The 24,079-nt window shown below is 38.9% G+C and overlaps 1 protein-coding gene across 1 annotated transcript; it reads left to right on the forward strand.

Moving 5' to 3' along the window:
- Positions 1–1,385: 1,385 nt before the first annotated feature.
- Positions 1,386–22,850, forward strand: LOC149276729 (structural maintenance of chromosomes protein 2). The gene is made up of 24 exons (XM_089503359.1): positions 1,386–1,553; positions 2,309–2,458; positions 2,627–2,749; positions 4,627–4,665; positions 5,169–5,279; positions 5,555–5,599; positions 7,782–8,015; positions 10,489–10,638; positions 10,972–11,205; positions 12,960–13,119; positions 13,810–13,927; positions 16,200–16,338; positions 16,496–16,615; positions 16,892–17,096; positions 18,090–18,225; positions 18,379–18,503; positions 19,030–19,223; positions 19,590–19,733; positions 19,916–20,110; positions 20,593–20,793; positions 21,155–21,271; positions 21,520–21,680; positions 21,769–21,916; positions 22,665–22,850. The coding sequence occupies exons 1-24, from the start codon at positions 1,386–1,388 to the stop codon at positions 22,848–22,850; spliced, it is 3,603 nt and encodes a 1,200-aa protein (XP_089359485.1).
- Positions 22,851–24,079: the final 1,229 nt, after the last annotated feature.

The raw sequence follows: 24,079 nt of genomic DNA on the forward strand, positions 1-24,079 counted from the left end.
ACAGTAACTCCGTGCAGGCACACTGAGTGATCCGAAGATCCGGATCATGAATCGGATCATTTCAGTGAACGAATCGAAATGATCCGATTCACTTTAATGATCCGAACTTCCCATCACTAGTTCCTGTTAGTTATATAGCTTGATTTCGATGATCACAAGGCATTGGTCATCTTCTCAACTGCAAAACACCAATAAGATTGTGTACATTAAATCCATTTCCTTTTTTCTGAAATAGAAAAACACAGCTTTAGCCAAACATGCTGTTATATCGAAACTAGAATCCTGCGCCCCCACGAAATAATTCACAATCACGCATTTCTTGGATTGCATGCCACAACCTTTTCAATGATGTCCGCTACAGCTTCCTTTACTAATCACGTGACAATAACTGCGCAAGAACACAGTTTTCGAATTGTAGGCCCTCCTTCTTTCGATACCGCCTGCTGTCTTTATTTGGGCTCTCCAAACAAGTGCCTGTTGAGAAGCGGTGGAAAAAGTAGTTTTTTTTCTATAAAAGAATATGCACGTTTTAAAAGCAAAACCTTATGTATACTTTATTATTTCTGTTTTCATTTTTTTTATTTGCTAATATCATTATCAGTTCTCTCCCCTGCATTTATTTTGTCAGGCGCTGTCTTGGTTGGTCTTAGTCAGTCTCACGACGTTTTCTTCGCATACCGGGCGCCAAAATAGTGTGTGGTTTGAACAGTCACCGCCGTTCGGAGTAAGTGGTGAGCGAGAGCCGGAGTTTATATAAATACAGAATAAAATCCTATATGTGTGCTTTATAGGTTACCTCAGTTGTAATGTATATATAATGCTCGTGACTTAAATACGTATGAAATTGGGATATCCGGTGTAGCTGGTTTCTGGTTGTAAATTCAAATGAGTTTCTAAATAGAAATGTCTACTCCAATACAGATTCAATTTACGTTGTATTGTCAGCTTCTTATTTTGGAGGATGAATGGGTTTCTCACTGACTAGACTGTGGAATAGATAAAAATGAATAAAATATTTTGTTCACAAATATTTAATTTCTAGTAGTTACTGTGGTTGCTAGTACAAGCAGTTTGTTTATGTAAACGTGTGGGGTTTTGTTAAAATTAATAATTAAAAAAAATAAAAAGGAAGTGATGTTTGGAAAATCATTACTCCTATGATTAAGTGCTAGGATGTGCTATTTAACCCCATTGATTATCTGCTGTGGATTTATGCATTTTATTTTGTCTCTAATAAAGAACTTTGTTTTTATGCCACATCATTTTGGTGATCCAGCATTTATTATATCGTTTTAGTGTAAATCATGCCTTCAGTGATTTGGGATTTCTTTTTCTGTTTTGATTTCTGATTCAATGTGTCTCATTGTAGGCGGAAAAGACAGAAGATGCACATCAAATCAATTATCGTAGAAGGTTTCAAGTCCTACGCCCAGAGGACAGAGATAAATGGCTTCGATCCACTCTTTAATGCTATTACTGGACTAAACGGTAGTGGCAAATCAAACATTCTGGATTCCATCTGTTTCTTGCTCGGGATCTCTAATTTGACTCAGGTATACTAACACTATTAGCAAAACCATGTTAAAAAGAAGCATTTGTGGTGACATCGCATGTGGAAATAAATATGATGGCTGCTATGTCACCACTAAGGACTTTAGTGTGGTGTAATGCTGATGTGGGGGACTTGTGCAGACTCTTTTAGTCCTTGTATTTTGTGCCTTGTTACTTTAGTCATGATTCATTACATACATACATATATAAACCATTTCCTTAGTGGTGAAATGGTTTATATATGTGTGTATAAATAAGGAATCATTTAGAATTAAATTATCAGAGTGATTAATGATTAGGGAATGGTTATATCTGATTGTTTAAGAAAGCTGTAATGTTTAAAAATCACTCAAATGACAACTCAAGCCTTATGCTAGTGAAATGTAATTAAAAGATTCATTCTCCATTATTGAATACATGTGGCTTGAGACAGTGGCTAACCCTTCTGGTCATTGGTTAGTGCTTTTTGCCTTAATAACATTTGTTTTATATTTTAATAGACGTGGTCCTATCCTCCGTGTTTATGTGGAAAAGATTTTAATGTGGACAACTCTTTGAATGTGCTAGAAAAAAATCACTAGAACATAGCATGACATATGCATAGAGGACAAGGGTTATTGAGCCCTGACTGAGTATTTTTATTTTTGTTGCCAGTAGGCAATGTTGTACGTAGACGGAATAAAATGTTCCACAATTATCGTACATGTATATATATAAAATGTGCATTTATACATTTTGAAATGTATTATGTTGGCAGGTGAGAGCCTCTAATTTGCAAGACCTTGTTTACAAAAATGGTCAGGCTGGCATTACAAAAGCAACTGTTTCTATCACCTTTGACAACCATGACAAAAAGCAGAGCCCGCTGGGATTTGAGGCACATGATGAGATAACGGTGACCAGGCAGGTAAGTTCATTAACACCTTCGGTGAATTTCAGTGATCTCTCATTATTACTTTTTTGTTTCCAGTATGTTCTGATTCCTTTGGGTTTACTGCATTAAACTGTCTACTTCATTCAAAATCCTAACCAAAATCATAAATTCAGTGATTACATCTTTGCTTTTAATTTCCAGGTGGTTATTGGAGGCAGAAATAAATATTTAATAAATGGAGTAAATGCCAACAACACTCGCGTACAAGATCTTTTCTGTTCTGTCGGTCTCAATGTCAACAATCCTCACTTTCTTATCATGCAGGTAATTATTATTGTTGTGAGCAATACCCTTAACCCCTTCAATCCCAGGGGTTTTTGGTACCTCAAAGCCCAGAGCAATTTTGCCATTTTTGGGGTATGTCGGTTTAGCGATCATTCTCTTTTCCTGTGAATAGTGTACCCATGTAAACGATATATTGTTTTTTCAAGGAGAGATAGAGCTTTCGTTTGATACCATAGTTGGGTGATTAGCTGAAAATTTAGAATGAGAAATTTAGTAAAAACTAGCGAAGATTAGAAAAATAAACTAATTTTTTTTACATTTTCCCTCTGAATCCTCACAAAATTAGGTAAAGTGATGGAAAATCCCCTCCAAGTTTATCAATTCAGGTGTCCTGATTTCAGAAATACCTAATTTATATAGATTTTCCAGACTTTCCCAGCACCAGGGAGCGTTCTATTACAATTTTGTATAATTTTTATGCCTATGGCTTAACGGGTTTGGGGGTTGTGAACGGGGGCAGGAGGGTTATACTGGCTAGATGTTATGCTAGGGCAATGGGAAGTAAGGTTTTTTTAATAATTTTTTTATATATTTTTTTTTAATTTTTATTTTATTTTAATTTTTTTACATTTTTTTTATTTTTTATATATTATTTTTACACAGTAATGGTTAGAGGTCCTCCTAGGGACCTCCTGAACATGTCAGTGATGTCACAATGACATCACAGCCCACATTATAATTTTTTTGTATTATTTATATTAATATTTTAATGATTTATTTAATATTATTATTATTATTTTTTTCTGCTTTTCCCCTACAGGACGGGAGGGGGAGTGAGAGAGATGGTTTCTCACTCCCCTCCCCGCGATCCCCCTGCACCGATCACACTGTGATCTATATGCAGGTCCTCACAGACCTGCATAGAGATCGCAGCGTCTCTGTGCCTCATCGGAGGGCAGGATATCCCCGCAGGGGATATCCTGTCCTCCGATGACCTTCCGGGTTACGTCAGCAGTGACGTAACCCGGAAGGGAATGCCCGATCGCGCGTTTGCAACTGCGCGATCGGGCAGTTTACCGGTAACAGCTTACCGGCTTTCATGCCGGAAGCTGTTACGGGCGATCGGACAGCAGAAAGCCGGCAAAGCCGGCTTCTGCTGTCAGTGGGGAGTCCAGGCTGTCAAACGACAGCCTGGTCTCCCGTGCAGCGGCAGGGATGTGTCCCTGACGCTGCACGAAGGGCTGGACGTACCGGGACGTCCATAGGGGTTTCTTTGTGGGCGTTTTTTGGACGTCCCGGTACGTCTATAGGGGATTGAAGGGGTTAAACTCCAGCTGTACGTTTATACCCTTTAGTTATTGTCCTATTGTAATATTTGTAGCAAAAAGTCACATAAATAGTTATTTATAAGTACTACCTTATCCACAATCCCCTGATATCAGAGAAGCTAGTTCTCACCATTTGGAAGCCTCTAAAAGATTGGAACATGGCACTGACTGCGTCAGATGGGATGCGCTCTAAGTACATAAATATGTATGTTTAGTATCACAAATAGTGCTTAATCATTTTACCCAAGTCTGGTTTTGTTGCTGAAATAGCAAAATGTCTCACTGACAAATATGCCACATATAAGGGAAAACATTTGGAGATCACCTTTAAATGAAGCTGCTAATGGTTCACTATTGCATGGCATGTCCGTATATCATATGAAATGTAGAGGCCTTTGTTGCTCAGTAAACTATCCTGTCTTATACTATTTGATGTGATTGTGGAGGGACTTCTTGTAGCAGGGAGGCTGTTAAACTGTACATTTACCCTATAGCTTATTTTTGTAGCAGACTTGTGAACTTAATCATATGGATTTTGCTTTTGTCAAATGTCATGTTTTTATTAAATTGTGTTGTAATGTTTAACAGGGGCGAATAACTAAAGTCTTGAATATGAAACCTCCTGAGGTAATAACATATTTGATTTATTTTTTTTGTTCATATTTCCAAAAAACAATTCTAGCAAGATAACTTGTTTTGTTGTTATTCTTTATTCTGATTGGGGGAGATGGTGATAATGGCTTTTTTAAATAAGAGCAAGTGCCTTTTTGTCGATCTAGTCAGGCTCTGCTGATTTAAATTTACACAGCACCGTTGGAGAGGGGGGGGGTGTCGTGTATGTGTCAGTAAGCATTGTAAACCGTAGAACCGATTGTATTTTTCTTTCTATTTTTTGTATTCTCATATATTGTTTTATAGACATGCTTTAACTATGTAATACATTTATGTATCGTAAACATTATTAGTTGTGTTTTTAAGTTGTTGTATTCTAAATCCATAAGATAAATTTTGCCATAAAACACTGTTTACCCCCTGTGTTTGATCTCCCGTTACTGTAGAGTGTGTTCAAGGTCTATTTAGTTTTGTATTGTATTCAGTGAAATGCATGTTGACACTTATTTTTAATACAGATTTTAGCAATGATTGAAGAAGCAGCTGGAACCAGGATGTATGAATGCAAGAAACTTGCTGCCCAAAAAACTATTGAAAAAAAGGAAGCCAAACTGAAAGAAATACAAACGGTATACTATTTGATTCTATTGCTTAAACCTAATCTTTTTATTTTGAGTAAATTTAGCAGATTAATTAGGAAATGTTAAGGTTGTAATAGAAGTAACTACCTTGTGCTCATCTTGTAACTATTAATCTTCCTTTTAGCTTTAGACTGTATCTGTGTATATATAATATGTAAAACACACTATATATATATATAGGATTTTGAAATTGCAACTACTGTTTTAACATTGACATTTTTTTGTTTGTTAAAATTTGGATATAAATTTTTCTTTAATTTTAGATTTTGGAGGAAGAAATCACTCCAACCATACATAAACTCAAAGAAGTAAGTGGATATATTTCTGATTCTGTATTGGTGGTCAAGAACTGTAATCTTGAATTACTAGTGATGAAGAAAAATGTAGATATGCCATATGTTTCAGCGCAACTCGCTTGTGTCTAAGCTTTGCCAAGATCCTTGACACATTTCTTTTCCAAGAAGTGGGTTAATGATTCTATAGGCGTGATGGACTGCACCTTTGGTATCTGGCCTTCAAGGTCTCAATTAGTTTTTGTTAGTTTCCGCTGCTAATATTGCCAAGTGTAATGATTTGTAATCGGACTATATCTTTCCGTGTATTTAAAAAAAAAAAAACAACACACACACACACACACCTGCATTTGCTTTAGTTTGGAATTTTTAAAAAAGAAAAAAATAAAGATGGCGTTGTTGTACTGGTCCTTTACGCACCTCCCAGTTTATTAATATCACTCTAGTACTCTTCAACTTGACCTCTAGATGCCAACAATAAATTGGCTTTCTTGGCTAACCCTGTTAGGTAAAACACTCCACTGGAATAGTCAAATCAAAATTTGGGTTGAAAAATGCAGAGCAGCTACCAAAGCATAGTGAATAATTGTTCTGTAGGAGACCAAAGTGCTCCCTGTCCCCAACCATGTTTAAATAACATCTGATACCTATTGTACAGCGCTACGGAATTTGGCGCTGTATAAAATAACATTGTTTAATAAGTATTGTTTTTATGTGTTTACTTAACCCCTTCAATCCCAGGGGTTTTGGTACTCAAAGCCCAGAGCAATTTTGCCATTTTTGGGGTATGTCGGTTTAGCGATGATTCTCTTTTCCTGTGAATGGTGTACCCATGTAAACTATATATTGTTTTTTCAAGGAGAGATAGAGCTTTCGTTTGATACCATAGTTGGATGATTAGCTGAAAATTTAGAATGAGAAATTTAGTAAAAACTAGCGAAGATTAGAAAAATAAACTAATTTTTTTTTACATTTTCCCTCTGAATCCTCACAAAATTAGGTAAAGTGATGGGAAATCCCCTCCAAGTTTATCGATTCAGGTGTCCTGATTTCAGAAATACCTAATTTATATAGATTTTCCAGACTTTCCCAGCACCAGGGAGCATACTATAAGGTGTACAATTTTGTATAATTTTTATGCCTATGGCTTAACGGGTTTGGGGGTTGTGAACGGGGGCAGGAGGGTTATACTGGCTAGATGTTATGCTAGGGCAATGGGATGTAAGGTTTTTTGAAGAATTTTTTTTATTATCTTTTTTTTATATATATTTTTTATTTTAATTTTTTGTAAATTTTTTGTATTTTTTACATTATTTTTTTTTACACAGTAATGGTTAGAGGTCCTCCTAGGGACCTCCTGAACATACCAGTGATGTCACAGTGACATCACAGCTCATATTATAATTTTTTTTAGTATTATTTATATTATTATTTTAATGATTTATTTAATATTATTTTTAAATGACTAACCGTTTTTTTTTTTTTTCCAGCTTTTCTGTTACAGGCCGGGAGGGGGAGTGAGAGAGATGGTTTCTCACTCCCCTCCCCGCGATCCCCCTGCACCGATCACACTGTGATCTCTATGCAGGTCCTCACAGACCTGCATAGAGATCGCAGCGTCTCTGTGCCTCATCGGAGGGCAGGATATCCCCAGCAGTGACGTAACCCGGAAGGGAATGCCCGATCGCGCGTTTGCAACCGCGCGATCGGGCAGTTTACCGGTAACAGCTTACCGGCTTTCATGCCGGAAGCTGTTACAGGCGATCGGAAAGCAGAAAGCCGGCAAAGCCGGCTTCTGCTGTCAGTGGGGAGTCCAGGCTGTCAAACGACAGCCTGGTCTCCCGTGCAGCGGCAGGGATGTGTCCCTGACGCTGCACGAAGGGCTGGACGTACCGGGACGTCCATAGGGGTTTCTTTGTGGGCGTTTTTTGGACGTCCCGGTACGTCTATAGGGGATTGAAGGGGTTAAAGGCAACTGTTCACTTTCGTCTTTGTATAAAGTATAACCTATCTGTGGTTAATTGAAAAAAAAAATTTTACGTAACGCACAAGGACATAGCAGACAAAGCCATATATAGTTTTGGAAAAGTGTGTGCTGAAGTAAAGTAGTTTTAAGGTCTTGATCACTAGAGACGTATCGGACAAATGTCTGACTTCACACTGACACCCTTATTTCTGTGATTTTACATTTGAATAGGAAAGATCTTCCTACTTGGAGTATCAGAAGATCATGCGTGAGATTGAGCACTTAAGCCGTCTATATGTTGCCTATCAGTTTGTGTGTGCCGAGGAGACAAAAGTGCGCTGTGCTGAGGAGCTGAAAGAAATGCAGGATTCTATACTCAAACTACAGGAGACAATGGCTGAGAATGAGAATAAAATCAAGGAGTTGGCTCAACAAATTTCAGAGATCGAGAAGAAGAGAGATCAGGTGTGTACCAGTCTGAAGATGTTCTAAAATATTAGGTATCGTAGGGTTAGGTTTGATGAGCATTAATTTCACCGAATACACCGACCACCTTAATGGGGAACTCCCACGATACTTGTATATCCATTTATTACTGTCCTATGCTTGTAAGGTTATGCATGTAATATTTGACATATAAACATTAACTTTATAATTTGTGTTTCATGCGCCTATCCATTTTTCTCTACAATTTGAGAAGCTAGTTGTCACGACCTAGAAGCCTCTTGGTGCTCAGGAGGGTGCAAAATATTCATATACCGTATTTTCTGGCGTATAAGACGACTTCTTAACCCATGAAAATCTAATCAAAAGTCAGGGGTCGTCTTATACGCCTGGTAATGAAACTTACCAAGCCGGACTGGAGAATCACGAATCTCTAGGGGAGGGTGTGACAGGGCCAGGCTAGCTGGCTCATATGTCATATGAAGTTTAGCCGGGTCACGGAGCACTTTTGTGTCCGGTTCTGTATACTGTGACCCGGTAATATATTATATTGTGTTTATTGTGTAACCGGCCCAGAGACTGATGTGGATTCAGCCCCAGCCTTCAAAGAGACAATCCTATAATCTGGCTGGGGCTCTTAATCAGCCAACACAGCCCTGTCTGCCCAGACGGCACCCGCACTACAGGGGGATAACACAGGTGGGGGAACCCATTGTATTCTGTAATCCCCTCACCTGATACATCCCCTGTATACTGATGGGATTTGTGATGGGATGTGGCTGATGGGATTGGGGGTTGGGTTCGGTGCACATTGCATTGAGATGGTATATAAGTTCTGTGTGTTTGTAAATAAAAGAGTTCTTCTTGGTTTACTACGAATGGTGGTCTGGATGATCCGTGGGTAGCTGAGTGCTATCCGTATGAGGGACTGACTGGTGATTCCTCAGCCCTCAAACAGGGGTACCCAGCCTTGGGTACGGTGACCCTGTAACAGAGGGGCCCTCTAACTAGCCCAACATTAGGGAGCTCGAGGTCTGGCACTTCAGACTTCGGCTTCCGTGCTCCCTAATCAGTACGCGCCGGCAATTGATGCAGAGCGCCGGGACATGACGTCATCAATTGCCGGCGCGTAGTGATGAGGGAGCAGTAAAGCAGAGGTCTGAAATGACAGACCTTACGCTCCCACAACTGGATGATAGTTAGAAGATGAGATGGGGAGAAAGGGGTGTAAGTGCAGTGTATGTGTATATATATATATGTGTGTGTGTAAGGTCAGTGTATGTGTATGGTCAGGTGTGTGTAAGAGCAGTGTAGGTATTTGTGTGTTTGTAAGCTTGTGTGTGTGTATATATATATATAATATGTGTGTGTGTGTGTGTGTGTGTAAGGGCAGGGGTGTGTGGTGAGGGCAGTGTATGTTAGTATGTGTATATATATATGTGTGTGTGTGTAAGGGCAGTGTATGGGCAGTATATGTGTGTATGTAAGCTGGTGTATATGTGTGTAAAGGAAGGGTTGTGTGAGGGCAGTGTATGTCTATACATGTGTGTGTGTGTGGACAGGCATATGTTAGGGAGAGCTGACCCACCCAATCCAAGCAGGCTTTGTATACAACAACCAGCCAATCACCGGTAAGGTACATCGCTTGCAGTGATTGGCTGGTTGTTGTATACTGGGTAGAGGGGTAGTCTTATATGGCGAGTATAGCCCAAACTATTTAACTGGAAACGTTGGGGGTCGTCTTATACGCCCCCAGAAAATACGGTAACTGTTAATGCAGCAACCTAAACAAGTTATCAAGTTTTTGTTGCAAAAAGGCTAGTTGCTTTTGACATCAGACCTTCTTTTGGTACCCAACATTTATATAGAAAATGGGAAATGCAACTGCAGTGGATAATAGGTTTACTGCATGCAAATCACACCTGGAAGAGCAAACAATTAAGAACACCTATGCAACGCTTTATGTACGTTTACTTGCTCTTCACAAAAAGCTACTTGTCCCGTATTGCTAGGAACCCTTCCGGCAATATAGATATGCCACTTATGTGGAAAAGAAATGAGGGAAATGGCTCCCACTGAATTAAACGGGTGCACAAAATTCATGCAGTTGGATGAAAAGTTCATTATATGGGAACACTGAACAATTGAAAACCCAAATCTGGAAGAAGCGATTCAGAGAGTGGGAGCTCTGGTTTAATGCCACTCAAAGATTGTTGAGCCATCCACATGCACACCAAAGATGAGCTCTCTGCACTGTTGTACGGGAGAAGGAGATCTTAGAAGTTAAGCTACATAACCTTATGGTTCTTCTAAGTATAAAAGGGGGGATTGTTTTGATCAGAATAACACTTTGAAGCAAGATTTTGTATTTTAATATCGTAATTTAAGTGAAATCGATTTTAAACATTGTAATGCGCTCCTCGCCTTGGTTTTTCTATAATGAGATATCTGCTTAATGTGGTTATATACACTGAAAGCATGTTCCTTTTTGCAGGAAGTTGGAGGACAGTTGCGCTTATTGGAAGAAACACTTGCTGAGGCTCAGAGAGCTGATGCCAAAGCACAGAGCACCTTAGATCTCAAGAAGCAGAACCTGAAGGCTGAAGAGAAGAAACGCAAGGAGCTAGTGAAAAGCATGGATGAGGTAAGACGATGTACCTTGGGCTACTTCCTTTAGTAAAAACAAACTGTTAAGGGTTTTAAGCACTGCGTTCTGAATGGTGTCCATTGTAAAGTACTGATTGCTCTGTTACCTTTGTTTCACTATGTTTTCTACCTTGAGAGCGTCCACGCTTTCAAAGAAAGGAGCATGTTATAGGTATCCCCTGTATCTTTATTTGCTGCAGGACCGATTGGCTGCAGTATTTATTGTAACACATTTTCCACATCCCAAATTACTAGAGTGGGTAATTTCACGGTTACATCACATTATGCAGGGATCATGCTGTCTAAACCTTCTTATTCTGTTCTAACATAGGATGCAAAGACACTGGCTGCCAAAGAAAAAGATGTTCAGAAAATAACCGACGGCCTGAGCGCCCTTCAGGAGGCATGCCAAAAGGATACAGAGTGCTTCACTGCAGCCCAGCAACATTTCAACGCGGTCTCTGCTGGGCTGTCCAGCAATGAGGATGGAGAGGAGGCCACCCTGGCTGGGCAGATGATGACCTGCAAGAATGAGATTAGTAAAGCAGAGACAGAGGCTAAGCAGGTATGTATCTGAGAGAACAGTAATACAGCTCCTCATCCAAATGCTTAGCTTTGCTCAAGAAGAGGCACTATTTGTAGCGCCCTGTTTTCAGTGGTGCAAATATGCATCGGTACAATTTGCTCCGATTCATGAACTTTTCAGTGTTTTATTTGTCCTTTTCTGTTGCTTTTCTTTTTGGCTTCTCGAGTATCTGCTGCTACTGTATATACATGTACTTTACAAGAAACTTGGTGCCTTTTTATATTTTTTAGGAGTTTTACCACATACATATAGTGAAACGCATTTAGAAAAAAACATGTATAGTGAAAATTGTATATTATATTTTATTTATATAGTGCAAACAATTTATGCAGCACTTCCTACAATACATATATTCAAGGGCTATGAAAAACAGATACATGGGGTAGAAAGAGCCCTGCTTACAATCTTGAGGGAATGTGGTGAGGGGAAACTTAAGGTATGGCGAAAAGTGGAGAGGCAGTGTGGGGGTTAGGGAAGTTCTAACTACAGAGGTGGAAGGCTTCTCTGATCAAGTCGGTTTTGGGATTTTTCTTGGATACCGAGAGACAGGATGAAAGTTGGAGGCTAGGTGGGAGTGAATTCCAGAGGTATGGGGCAGCACAAGTCTCTTCTCGCCTATTGTTTCTGTAAGTCAAATTATGTTATATATTATCTGTCTACCCATTGTTACAGCAGTATGGAGTATGATTTTGCTTTCTAAAACAATAAATAGTAAGTCTTGTAAGTGAGCAGGAACGCCTTAGCCCATGGGAAGAATGTAAAGATCGAGTAAGAATATTTTGTTATGAGGGAAGAATTGTATGGTGGGTTTTATATGTTAGGATAAGAAAGCTGTATTTCTTCTACCTATAGAATAAAGTGAGCCAGGAAGAAAGTTGTTTGACAGTATCAGCGATCCAGGAGAAGCGACTTTTTGCTTTGGCAGAGAGCAAGTAATTGGATACTTTTTGGTAGAGTTAAGAAGTCTAAAACAAGGCTGTAGATGGTCCACGAGGGATTTAGAGATTAAGCAATTGTACGCATCCCATTCAAGCTAAAAGAAAAAAGAGAGATAGGGTTATAGTTAGGTGACATCCAAGGAAGGATGTGATTAGAGCATGCTTAAAAGGTGTAGGTACAGTTCCAGATGAGGGAAAGGTTAAGTGACAGATGGAGGGGAGGGGGAGGCTTAGCAAGATGGAGACAAGTTGTTGAGTGAGAGAAAGATAGAAAACTATTTAGCGCTTCAGTTGCATGGCATGAGTATTGGTGGGTGGTGTAGTAGGAGGTTGCACAGTAGAAAGGTCTTATATGATCGTTTTGATCTTTTCTTTGAAGTGGTTTGTGTGAGTGTGGAGTGGACAGAGAAGGGAGCTAAAGGTTGATAAGGGCATCGTGGGTTAGCAAGGCTTTGGCAGAAAGGTAGTATTTAGCGAGAGAGAGGGCACAGTAGTAGGCAAGTAGCAAAAATTTGTAGTGAGTAAAGTCTTCATTTGGATTTTCTGAGGTAGCATTCAGAAGCGCTTTTGAAGGAAGTCTGCGCCTTTAGTATGCGTGTATGATATTTATAGATTATTTATTGTGCAGTTCTAGGCTATCAAATTCTGATTGCCAATTCATTTTGAGGTGCAAAAGTGGATCTGCAACTCTTTATTCAAAGAAACTTCCTTATTGCCTTTAGTATCATCACACATTGTATTAACTATTTGAGTAGGATCTGCCTTTGATAGGTAACCATTACACTCTTCTCTCAGGCCCAGATGAAACTAAAGCATGCCCAGCAAGAGCTGAAAATCAAGCAGGCTGAAGTCAAGAAAATGGATAGTGGCTATAAGAAAGACAACGATGCATTTGAAGCTGTGAAGAAGAACAAAGAGAAACTTGAAGCCGAAATGAACAAATTAAATTATGAAGGTTTTATAAGGGGCTTGAGTATTTTTTTTTTTTTTTGGTTAGGTTGACAATGTTCTGTGTTTTGGTGAATGACAAACTTTGGAACATAATTTTACATAACAAATATTTCATTTTGCTATATGCATCTATAATACAAATTGTGTAATGTACATATCCAATGTATTAATACAATAATCTTAATTAGGCCGTTACCAGTTAAATATCCCTGATGGCCTCACCAAAAAAAAAAAAAAAGCTCTTTGTGAGTAATTTTAATATAAGGTGTAAAAAAACAAAAACAAAAAAAACTTGCCTTAAGTAGAAGTTGCCGCTCCCTGCCTGCACCATTGTCTGCTCTGAAAATATATTTGAGGCCATGCAAAGGGCCAAATTAGAGTGGTATACAATAGAATCCCTCATGTATTTGCAATGTGGATACCACATACATTCTCTGCTATCGTATGAATTAAAGTGCATATGATGCTGGAATGTCCTTGTAACGTTATTGGCAAGTACCTCTGTCTTGAGTGGCATAAATTTTAGAAAGGAAAAATACTTTTAATTGGACCTGCCACCTTCTTAAATATTCTTGCAAAGACTGATCTTAACGATAATCATTATTGGGTAAAAGATAAATGGGGAGGAAAAATAATTCCCCTCCTAAGAAGAAGCTTTAATACCATTTTACAGACTTGTTTGTTTTATTTACAGATGGGAAAGAGGAAATACTTCTAGAAAAGCGCAGAGAGCTCTCCCGCAATGTGAACCATCTTAGGGAGGCGTATGAGTCACTAATGGCACGATACTCCAACCTAAATTTTGAATACAGGTATGTCTAGCTTAAACTGTCTTCATAATGTATAGGACACAGGGTTTTAACCCTTTTTAAAGCAGTGCTCCTCGAAGCACACCTAACAGTCCAGGATTTAGGTATCACTCGGGTGTCTAAGGTGAAGACCTTAGACACACTTGAGTAACACCTAAGTCCTGGACTGTTAGGTGTGCTTCGAGGAGCACTGCTTTAAAAGACGACGGGGTGCTGCGATGCAATAAACTGGATTAAATAAAATTACACTACAAAGTGGAAATTGTTTTACAAAATCTAAATTACCTTTTGTAAAAATGTAACGTTTTATTTATTGTGGTTATGAATTAACAAGTGTAGAATGGTGTAAGGGTGAATTAGAGAGAAAATAAACCTGAATTGCAATAAATATATGTGATAAGTATGTGCAGGAATTGTGGAAACAAGTACATTTTTGGCATTAAGAAACAGTTTTCCCTTGCCATCCCTGGCAGCAATCACCTAGAGATGCCTCCTCCCAACTCTGGTAGGGCAGGGAAAAAATCCAAAACTATAAATTACCCCTCCCCTCTAGAAGAGCAAGTTTACTTCCCCCATTTGTTGTTTTTCCAGTCCCCTGGCCATGGGAGCACCCTCTGAAGGGTCTGGGGCCGTTCAATTAGCCCACTGTATTCCAGGTAGGCAAGGGGCTTCCCTGTGGAACCAGCTGTAGCTAGAGCCACCGAAAGAACTGTGCTTTCAGTAAATGTTGCTGCCCATTGGACAGGAAAGTGGAAGGATGTCCTTTGTAAGGCTTTTGGGGCTATTTCATCTTGCTTCCAACCTTGTTTTGCCTCGTCCTCCGTGGACTGGTCAGCAAAATTCTAGATGCAACAATCACAGGAAGATTTGAGTTTGAGGTTCAGAAAAGGATATTTCTGGAAATGTTGGTGACCCCCTTTACATCTGAGGATGGCAGCTATGTCTTCTGCTCTAACTGTGCTTGCACGTAGGACCTTGTGGCTAAGGTGCTGGACTGCAGATGGGGCCTCTGAGAGTGGTCCGGAATGTCCAGGAGTTCCTAGGATTAAGGCAAAGGGTTATATTTCTAGGTCCTACAAGAGTCGGGGAAACTGAGGCTTATTCCCATGTTTCCCTGGTGGCATATATACACTAGAAAGCCTAGGTTGGCTGGTGAGCCCTTAAGTCTGCTCTCGATCAGTGGCAGCATCATGGGCAGAACGAGCGCGTGCTTTCCCTTGTAGGATTTGAAAGGCAGCTACTTGGGAAAAACGTGCACACTTTTGCCAAACTTTACAGGATAGATGTACTCTCTTCAGCGGATGCAGACTTGAGGAAGAAGGTTCTTCAGGTTGCTTTGTTTTGACCCCTTCCTTGTTTTTTGTTACATCTGTAGGCGATTGCTGCCAGGGATGACAAGGGAAAGTTTGAATTCTATTTACTGAGAATTCCCTTTCCTTGCTCGTACTCGGGCAGCATGTATTTCCCACCCAATAAAGGGTGAGGAAGTAAAGGAGATCGGTAATTCATGGTTACGTGTTTTTCCTGCCCTACCTGAGGTGATTGCTGCCAGGAGATGAACAGGGAAAAGGAATTCTATTTAAGAACTGTTAAAGTTCTTGAGAAATTTACATTATTAAATATGAAAGAGTGTAAGAAGGAACAATTACCGTATTGGCTCCATTATAGGCTGCACCCTAAAATATATGCTGCCACTCTGCATCCACCCCCCCCCCCCGACTTACCAAAGCAGACTCCTGTGTGTCTTGCGGGGCCGGCAGGGGACATCTACACAATACGCGTAGACAACTTCCGGTGTCGGTACTTCCGCCCTGGGATGCGCGTAAACGACCTCCGCTGCCCGCACGTCTGCTCTCCCTTGCTGGGACTCCCCCCGTGGGAGTCTCGGGGATCTGTATCCTAACCCTGCTGCCTGCCCGGCGCCCGGAACTGCATGTCCCGGGCGTCGGGCGATACGAATTGCGCATTCCTGCGCTAGACCCCAAATATAGGTCGCACCCCCCACACACACTTTAAGTCTTTAAAGTGGAGGTGCGGCCTATATTTGGGGGGTCTGTATTCGGGCAAATACGGTATATATTCTATTTCTTGGAAAGGGTACCAAACTAGCTTTTATTTAAAAAAAAAAAATTATAGAAGGCGGCCCAGGTAATACATTTGATAAGTACCAAATATTGATAATTGCATTTGTTCCGTTTCATGGTGTGAAGTAAGTCTATATTGTATTATAGAAATCTGTTTCATTGTGTCCAATATTTTGCACTCTTTGTCTTAGGGATCCAGAAAAGAACTGGGATCCAAGTCGTGTAAAGGGCCTTGTTGCCTCTCTGATCTCTGTAAAAGACATATCTACTGCGACTGCACTGGAAGTAGTGGCTGGGGGGCGCCTGTATAATGTGGTGGTGGACTCGGAGGTAATTACGTTATAGCTATATGTTTCCTTTTGAGAATGAAGTTATGCATTGATTTGGTCCGTCCCAGCAAACGTTTCCCACTGTAGCCAAAATCTGGCATCAACAGAGATTCAAAACAATACGTATAACCGCCATCTAAACAACTCTTACATCATAGGTCACCGGTAAAAAATTGCTGGAGAAGGGAGAACTGAAGCGCAGGCTTACCATCATCCCGCTAAATAAAATCTCAGCTCGACGCTTGGGAGACAATACTGTTAATGTAGCTAAAAGCCTGGTAAGTATTTTTTTTTTTTTTTTTTTTTTTTTTTAAACCAGTACACATATACTATCAATTTTCTATAAACTGCTAACCATCTATATGTCATACTATTTTTTTACCTACATCTTTGTAATGACATAGGCAAGCTACAAATGTGGTGAATGCACTGTATTAAAAACTGAGAACAGCTAGCTCTAGATTTGGGCTACTGTGATATTTCTTATTTTCGAGCATGACTTCCATTTGTTTAATATATATATATATTTATTTATTTGTTTGTTTGTTTTGTAGGTAGGTGCTGAGAATGTGCATTTGGCCCTTTCCCTGGTTGGGTATGAATCTGAACTAGAAAAAGCAATAGAATATGTCTTCGGGACGACATTGGTTTGTGATACAATGGACAATGCCAAAAAAGTAACCTTTGACAAAAGGATAATGACCAAAACCGTGACACTTGGAGGTGATACCTTTGATCCTCAGGGGACGCTCAGTGGAGGTAAATAAGGGTTTTTGATATGTCAGCTTTTATTTGTTCTTTAACCCTTTGGGGTCTGTTTACTAAAGGGAGAGTATGCATGAGTGCTCTGATTTTGACTCTTTCTCTGTTCGTTATGAATGGCGCATTTCTTTAAAAAGTAGACTAAGAATGTCACATTGTATGAGGCCTGCCCATGCTCCTGCAGAAAAAGTTCAAACCTCCTAATGTATAGTAAAGTCAATGAGATTAAATCTCAACTGTCCTTCAGTTACTAGATTCCTTTTGATTGCCAGGAGTCACCTTTCTGCTCACGGGGGACATGGACTGTTATCAAAGTTTTGCTCTAGTTTTTAGTTTATATATATATATTTATATATAGTTTTATATATCTAAACCTATATATCTTGTTTTTTTCAGGACATGTTAAATTTATTCAGATACATAGTTTCAAGCAAACTGCATCACATGGATATCGTACAAATGTTAACTTAAAATGTATTTAATATAAATCTATGCCCTTACAATGGGGGTGCACCTGTAAAATCAAAATTTCTGAACCTTTGTTAGCAGGAATAAGACTTTTTTTTCTAGCATTGATTTAATAGCCACAAGGCAGCCTCTGTAGACTACAGAAACTATTTTTGCGAAGTAAACACAGCACACAGATTTCCAGCAGGAACAGTATACATGGTCGACATGGCTTTTAGCTGGGTTTGCTAGCTATGTTGAGGCTACGTAACTGGCAGGCTAATGTTTCTATTTTATTTTAGAATTTGACTCTTTCTATTTCAGTTCTTATCAGTAGCATATGCTATGTAATGATATTTTCTAGCCATCAAATACTATATAAACCATATTTATAAATAGTATTTTTGAGCATTTTCTAGCTGGTTGTTTCTTGTATAGCATTTGGCCTTAAAAACATGGCTCTTTTACATTGTAAAGCCCTGCTACACCTAACTATAGGGCTATACTTGCCTACATGAAGTCATCTCAGCGTGTTTCCCCCAGGGGCCCGTTCCCAGGCTCCATCAGTGTTGTCAAAGGTACAGGAGGTTAAAGATGTCCAGGATGAACTGAAACTGAAGGAGACAGAGTTGCAGGCAGTGGAGAAAGAACTGACCGCCATGAAGAACACTGCTGAAAGGTAACTACAAGTGGTCTAAAATGTCTTGCATCTTGGAACTGATTAAGTCTTTTTACATTTCTAAGCCATTCCATCAGATTATTCAACGCAGCATTTTCCCAAACTGTGCCAGGCCTGAAAGCAGCCTTCCTATTTAACACCCTGTTCTTTTAGATACCGGCAGTTGAAACAACAATGGGAAATGAAGTCTGAAGAAGCAGATCTCCTCCAGACCAAACTGCAACAGAGTTCCTACCACAAGCAACAGGAAGAGCTGGATGCTTTACAGGAGACAATTGGTAAGCTTGCAGCACACATTTTTGACTTTGTTTTTTTTATTTATTACTCATTTTCTTTGTTGCAAAACCCACCAATTTTGCATATGTAGATTTGGTGGACAAACACAGCACTTCCTTTCTTGCCAAAAACTGAATTATTACCAGGACACCATGTACCTACAAACTTCTTCCTTTATGTTTAAGTACAAAGCATCTTTCGTACTATAATTGACCCTATGTGTGTCACATGAGCTATTCTTCCTGCCACCACCCATTCTTCCATAATCTTCATAATTGATATATGAATTACATGATAAAATGTTACACATTGTGTTGGTAGATTTGAGAGCTCGGTTTGTATCACCTAAATTATACATATATTTTTTTTACCATGGTTTCCATTTTACATCGGACTTGTTTGAAGGTTGGGTTGTTCAATGACGTTTATCATTCAATATGCAATTATTACAGTCATCAAACATTAAAAAATTGCATTGTTCTATATAGCGTCTTAAGTTACTCTGATTTATTTTTTTACTAATGTCAGAGGAGTGTGAGGAGACCTTGAAGAAAACAAAGGAGATCCAGCAAAAGGCCGAGGAGAAATTCAAGGTGCTGGAGCACAAAATGAAGAATGCAGAAGCAGAGCGTGAGAAAGAATTAAAGGAGGCACAGCAGAAACTGGATGCTGCAAAAAAAAAGGCAGATGTCTCGAGCAAGAAGATGAAAGAGAAGCAACAGGTTAATTTCATATCACCCCTCACCATCTGAAATTTCTAGTATAGCATATTTTAATCCAAGGAGGACAGTACACTATAAAAAGCATCTAAATTAAGAAAAGAAACAAAAAAAACTAAATATGTATCCAAAGCTTTAAGAAAAGAAAAAAAAGCCAAAGAAACTTACCTCAGCCACCCACTTCCTAAAAACAGACTTTGGTTTTTGCCTACTTAAATGTATTGAATGTGCTTAGATAAGGACTCTAACGCCTTACTTAAGCTAGGAGTAACATTTGGTTAATGTTTTTTAAAATAAAAATAGTCCTCCCACATTAGTATCTGCTTAGGCCATAGTTTAAGAATGTTCCTTGTGATGTTTTTGCAATAGGAAGTGGATGCTTTAGTTCTGGAGCTAGAAGAACTCCGGGGAGAGCAGGCTACCTACAAACAGCAGATTGATGCTGTAGATGAGGCAATGAAAGCGATTCAGGAGCAAGTTGAAAATATGTCCTCGGAGGTTGCAAAAAATAAGGTGAGCGTTAGAAGAAAATGTCCACCAACGTATACGTCATAAAATTTTCAAATGGACCTTAAAACCTGGGTTTGTTTTGTGAGATTGTATTCCAAATCAGAACTTCAATTATTGAATTATTTTGATATTTTACATGTTTGTTTTTTTCTACTTCTCACTCCTTTTCTTTCTTGTGTGTATAGGATGTTGTCAAAAAAGCCCAGGAAGAATTGACCAAGCAGAAGGGGATAATTATGGGACACGACAAAGAAATTAAGGCCAAGTCAGTGGAGGCCTCCAAACTCCGAGAAAATAACAATGAGTCCCAGCTAAAGATCAAGGAGCTGGAACACAATATCAGCAAGCACAAGAAGGACAGTGCAGATGCTGCAGCAAGGGTAAAGCTTTTCATTTACACCCATATTCCACATTTATTCTGTCATAGTCTAGTGTTTAGTTGCTGGTATCTTTGCAGGCCAGTGACCAGTTTGGATTAGAGAGCTTAATTATTGCAAGTAGTGTTGCCAGTCTCCTATTAATGAGGTAACAGGATTTGAATAGACTTGTAACCCATGAGAAATTAGTCTTAAGTTTTTGTTGGGTTAACTGGCTTTTTTTTAAAATTAAAAATGTTAGCGATATGCTGGAAATCACATTTTGTAATGTAAGCATAGCGTGTCTACGGCATTCTTGCTGGGTACTGTTAACTTACCTTGCCACCATAATATAGATGTGGTTCCAAAAATATTATAGACAAAGACCAATATAACTGTTTAAAGTACATTTTTTCTATATTGCCTCTAATTCTGTTTTGTTTCATGAAATTCCTGGTGCTTATGTTGCTGTGCGAGTTACAGAATATCAGTTTTCTGTGTCTTAGGTTGCCAGAATGTTAAATGACTACGAATGGATCGCTTCGGAAAAGCATCTCTTCGGCCAAGCAAACACTGCCTATGACTTCAAAACCAATAACCCAAAGGAAGCGGGTCAGAGGCTGCAAAAATTACAGGAGAAAAAGGAAAAATTAGGGAGGAATGTCAACATGAGGGCAATGAACATGCTGACACAGGCAGAAGAAAGGGTACGTGTGTATATTTAACATCCACAGTTTGTTTCCAGAACTGCAAAGGACAAAGACGTAGTCATTTGAACGCTGTGAATGTTTAACAAGTGGTAACTGTACGAGGGGGTACTCGTAGTTGTTAGTAGTATGTTTGTTTTTGGGTGGTTTATTGTTTGAAATGTTGGTAAATCTAAAGTTTAAAATGCATATATAATAAATTAAGCAAATGTTTGTTCGATGTTTGATCAAATATACAGCTTGTGTTCGGTTCCGTTATGTCGAAATACTTGCCTAAAAGTTCCCACTGTGAGAATCTTTTGAGAGTTGTAATTACACCTCATTAAGATTCCAATTTAATGTTTGTGTTTTATTATATCAGTACAACGATTTAATGAAAAAGAAAAGAATTGTTGAAAATGATAAATCCAAAATCTTGACCACCATAGAAGAACTTGATCAGAAGAAAAACGAGGCTTTGAATATTGCATGGCAAAAGGTATGTTTCAATGAACAAAATCAAAAGTATATATTTATAGCTTTGCTAGTGCAACATACAGATTGAATATTAAGCTCCTTGGATTTATGCTCGGCATACCCTTTAATAGAGAATAAGATATGTAACATCTTAATTTCCTACATTATTATTCCCTTTCAAAAGAAGTGAACTATTGAGCTTTCTGCTTCTATGTTGGTTTTTGTGACTCTTATCACAGTGAGTTAAGCCAAATAATTCCACATTTTCAGGTCAACAAGGACTTTGGTTCCATTTTTTCAACCCTGTTGCCAGGGGCAAATGCAATGTTGGCACCCCCGGAGGGGCGCACGGCGCTAGATGGCTTGGAGTTCAAAGTTGCCCTTGGGAACACCTGGAAGGAAAACCTGACAGAACTAAGTGGAGGTCAACGGTAATTAACCTTTTTCTTCCTATCCATTGAGAGTTAGGTTCTGACTTCAGCAATCATTTTCTAATGGCTCTGTCTTATCACTCTTCAGATCATTAGTGGCCTTATCCCTAATTCTTGCCATGCTGCTTTTTAAACCTGCTCCAATTTACATTCTTGATGAAGTTGACGCTGCATTGGACCTGTCTCATACTCAGAACATTGGACAGATGCTGCGCACTCACTTCAGACACTCACAGGTAAAAATGCATGAATGTGATTACTCTGCGGCAACAGTTTAGTCCCGCGGTTTTTGTGTCGGTACACTATAACAACATTTTCCCCCAAATGATGTGATGCACTACTTATGTCTTGTTTACACTTTGAATAGTGTTGCATAGTATATTGGCACTATATAAGTCAATAACTACACAATGCAGTATGACCTATTCAACATATATCCCAACCTCTAATTCAAGCAGCAAATACACAATGCCAAATATTAGCAGAAAATGTAGTGGGCCCCATCTAGTGATTGCCTGTAAGATAACAAATACACATTATAATGAATATTGAATGTACTGCCCATGGGTCAGCTTTGAATTCAGTTAAGGAATATGCATCATTATCACTGGTGGTGCCAGATATACGGCTCTGTTGACTTGTAAGTAGAAATGTTACTGTGTAAGAGTCAGTGAGCTCTAATGCATTCACATTAGGAGCCAAGCAAAGTTGCAGAGGTTAATCAAGTGAGGAAGTGTAAGCGTTAATATTATAGACGTAAAGCCTGAACATAAGCAGAGGCCAAGAAACAAAGTATTTTTTTTTGTGGTCTTTTTGTCGGTGGGGGGGAAAAGGTGGACTGGACATCTGACTGGCTTTTTACTACTCTTAATGATTGTTGCTTTGAAACTGGTGTTTTTTTTTAATATGCATTTTACATTTATTCTGTAAAACAAAGTGGAGTATTAATCTGCTAAAGCATTTTTTTTTCTCATTCTCTTCTAGTTCATTGTGGTGTCGCTGAAAGATGGTATGTTCAACAACGCCAATGTCCTCTTCAAGACCAAGTTTGTCGATGGAGTGTCTACAGTGGCTCGGTTCACGCAGAATCAGAATGGGGGTAATGCAGCTTCACAGCAAAAGACAGACAAGTCCAGATCAAAGGAAAAAAGGAGTCGTGAGCAAGTTTAGGCATAACAGATTTCATTGTTTATAAGACTTTTTAAAATATGGAACGTTTGCCTTTCTTTTCATAACCAACAATTTGTACACCATGTTTTATTTAACAGCTTTAACGTGTTCGCTTTTCCCCCCTATCCCTAAATTCGGAGAAAATAATTCTGTGAAAGACCGATTTACTTCCTATTTGTATATATTTCAGTTCTACGCGAGCTAGTTATGGATATGAAATATATTGCCATATATATACTACTTTGCCAAGTGCATCATTTGAATGAATTTTGTTAAGAAACTGCCTTGCATCTGCACATTTTAATTCATTGCCAATATAACACAATGCAAAGTGGATGATCTGGGGTCTGCCAATTGTCTACTTAAACCTGCTGCTGGCCATGGCCACTAAATTACTGAAGACAGCATTGCAGTCCAGCAGACCCTTTGGCGAAGTTTGGCCTAAAGTCTATGATGTTCTAAAATGCTTGTAAATATCTAAATATTTTTGTATTAATAAACAATGTATCCGGCAAGTAGTGTTTTTTTCCTTATGTATATTTGTGATACCCACAGCTCATACATCTGCTAAAAAATATGCAGAAATAACAAAAAAAAAAACAATAACAAAAACAGAAGCGTAGATTCTACTACTTGTCCTGAGTTTAGAAATACCCAATGTTTTTATGTTTTTTTGCTGTTTTTTGTAAGTTATAGGGCAATAAGTACAAGCAGCGTTTTATGATTTGCAAATCTTTTTTAACAAATCTGGTCATTCTGCCTCCATCTCCTCTTTGGAACATCTTTGAAGCCGGTTAACTCAATTTAACCCATTCAAACCATATATTTTTGAAAACTAGACACCCCAGGGTATTCCAAATGCTGTTATTTTAACCCTTTCCATGCACCAATTATACAACTACACTTTGTCAAACTTTGTAATAGTAATTTTTTTTAATTTTTTTTCACACAAATTGTACTTTAGTTATAGATATACAGGTCCTGGTATATGCCACTGTCAAACAACACCCCAATGTGTGTTCAGGAACATCTCCTGAGTGCAGTGATACCCGACATGCATGCATTTGTCGTGTTGTTTGAGATTTAAAATGCCACATTTGGGAAGTGCGCTTTTTTTGTCCATTTTGGAAAGTCTGTACCTATGCCCTATCTTTGAGCTCAGCCACTCCAATTTACCCCATCAGCCATTTTTTTTTTTATATTAGACACCCCTTGGGTATTTGAAGTGC

This window comes from Sceloporus occidentalis, unplaced genomic scaffold (genome assembly GCF_023333645.1).
Source record: "Sceloporus occidentalis isolate IW3139 unplaced genomic scaffold, rSceOcc1.0.p SCAF_227, whole genome shotgun sequence".
In the NCBI taxonomy this organism is placed as follows: Eukaryota; Metazoa; Chordata; class Lepidosauria; order Squamata; family Phrynosomatidae; genus Sceloporus; species Sceloporus occidentalis.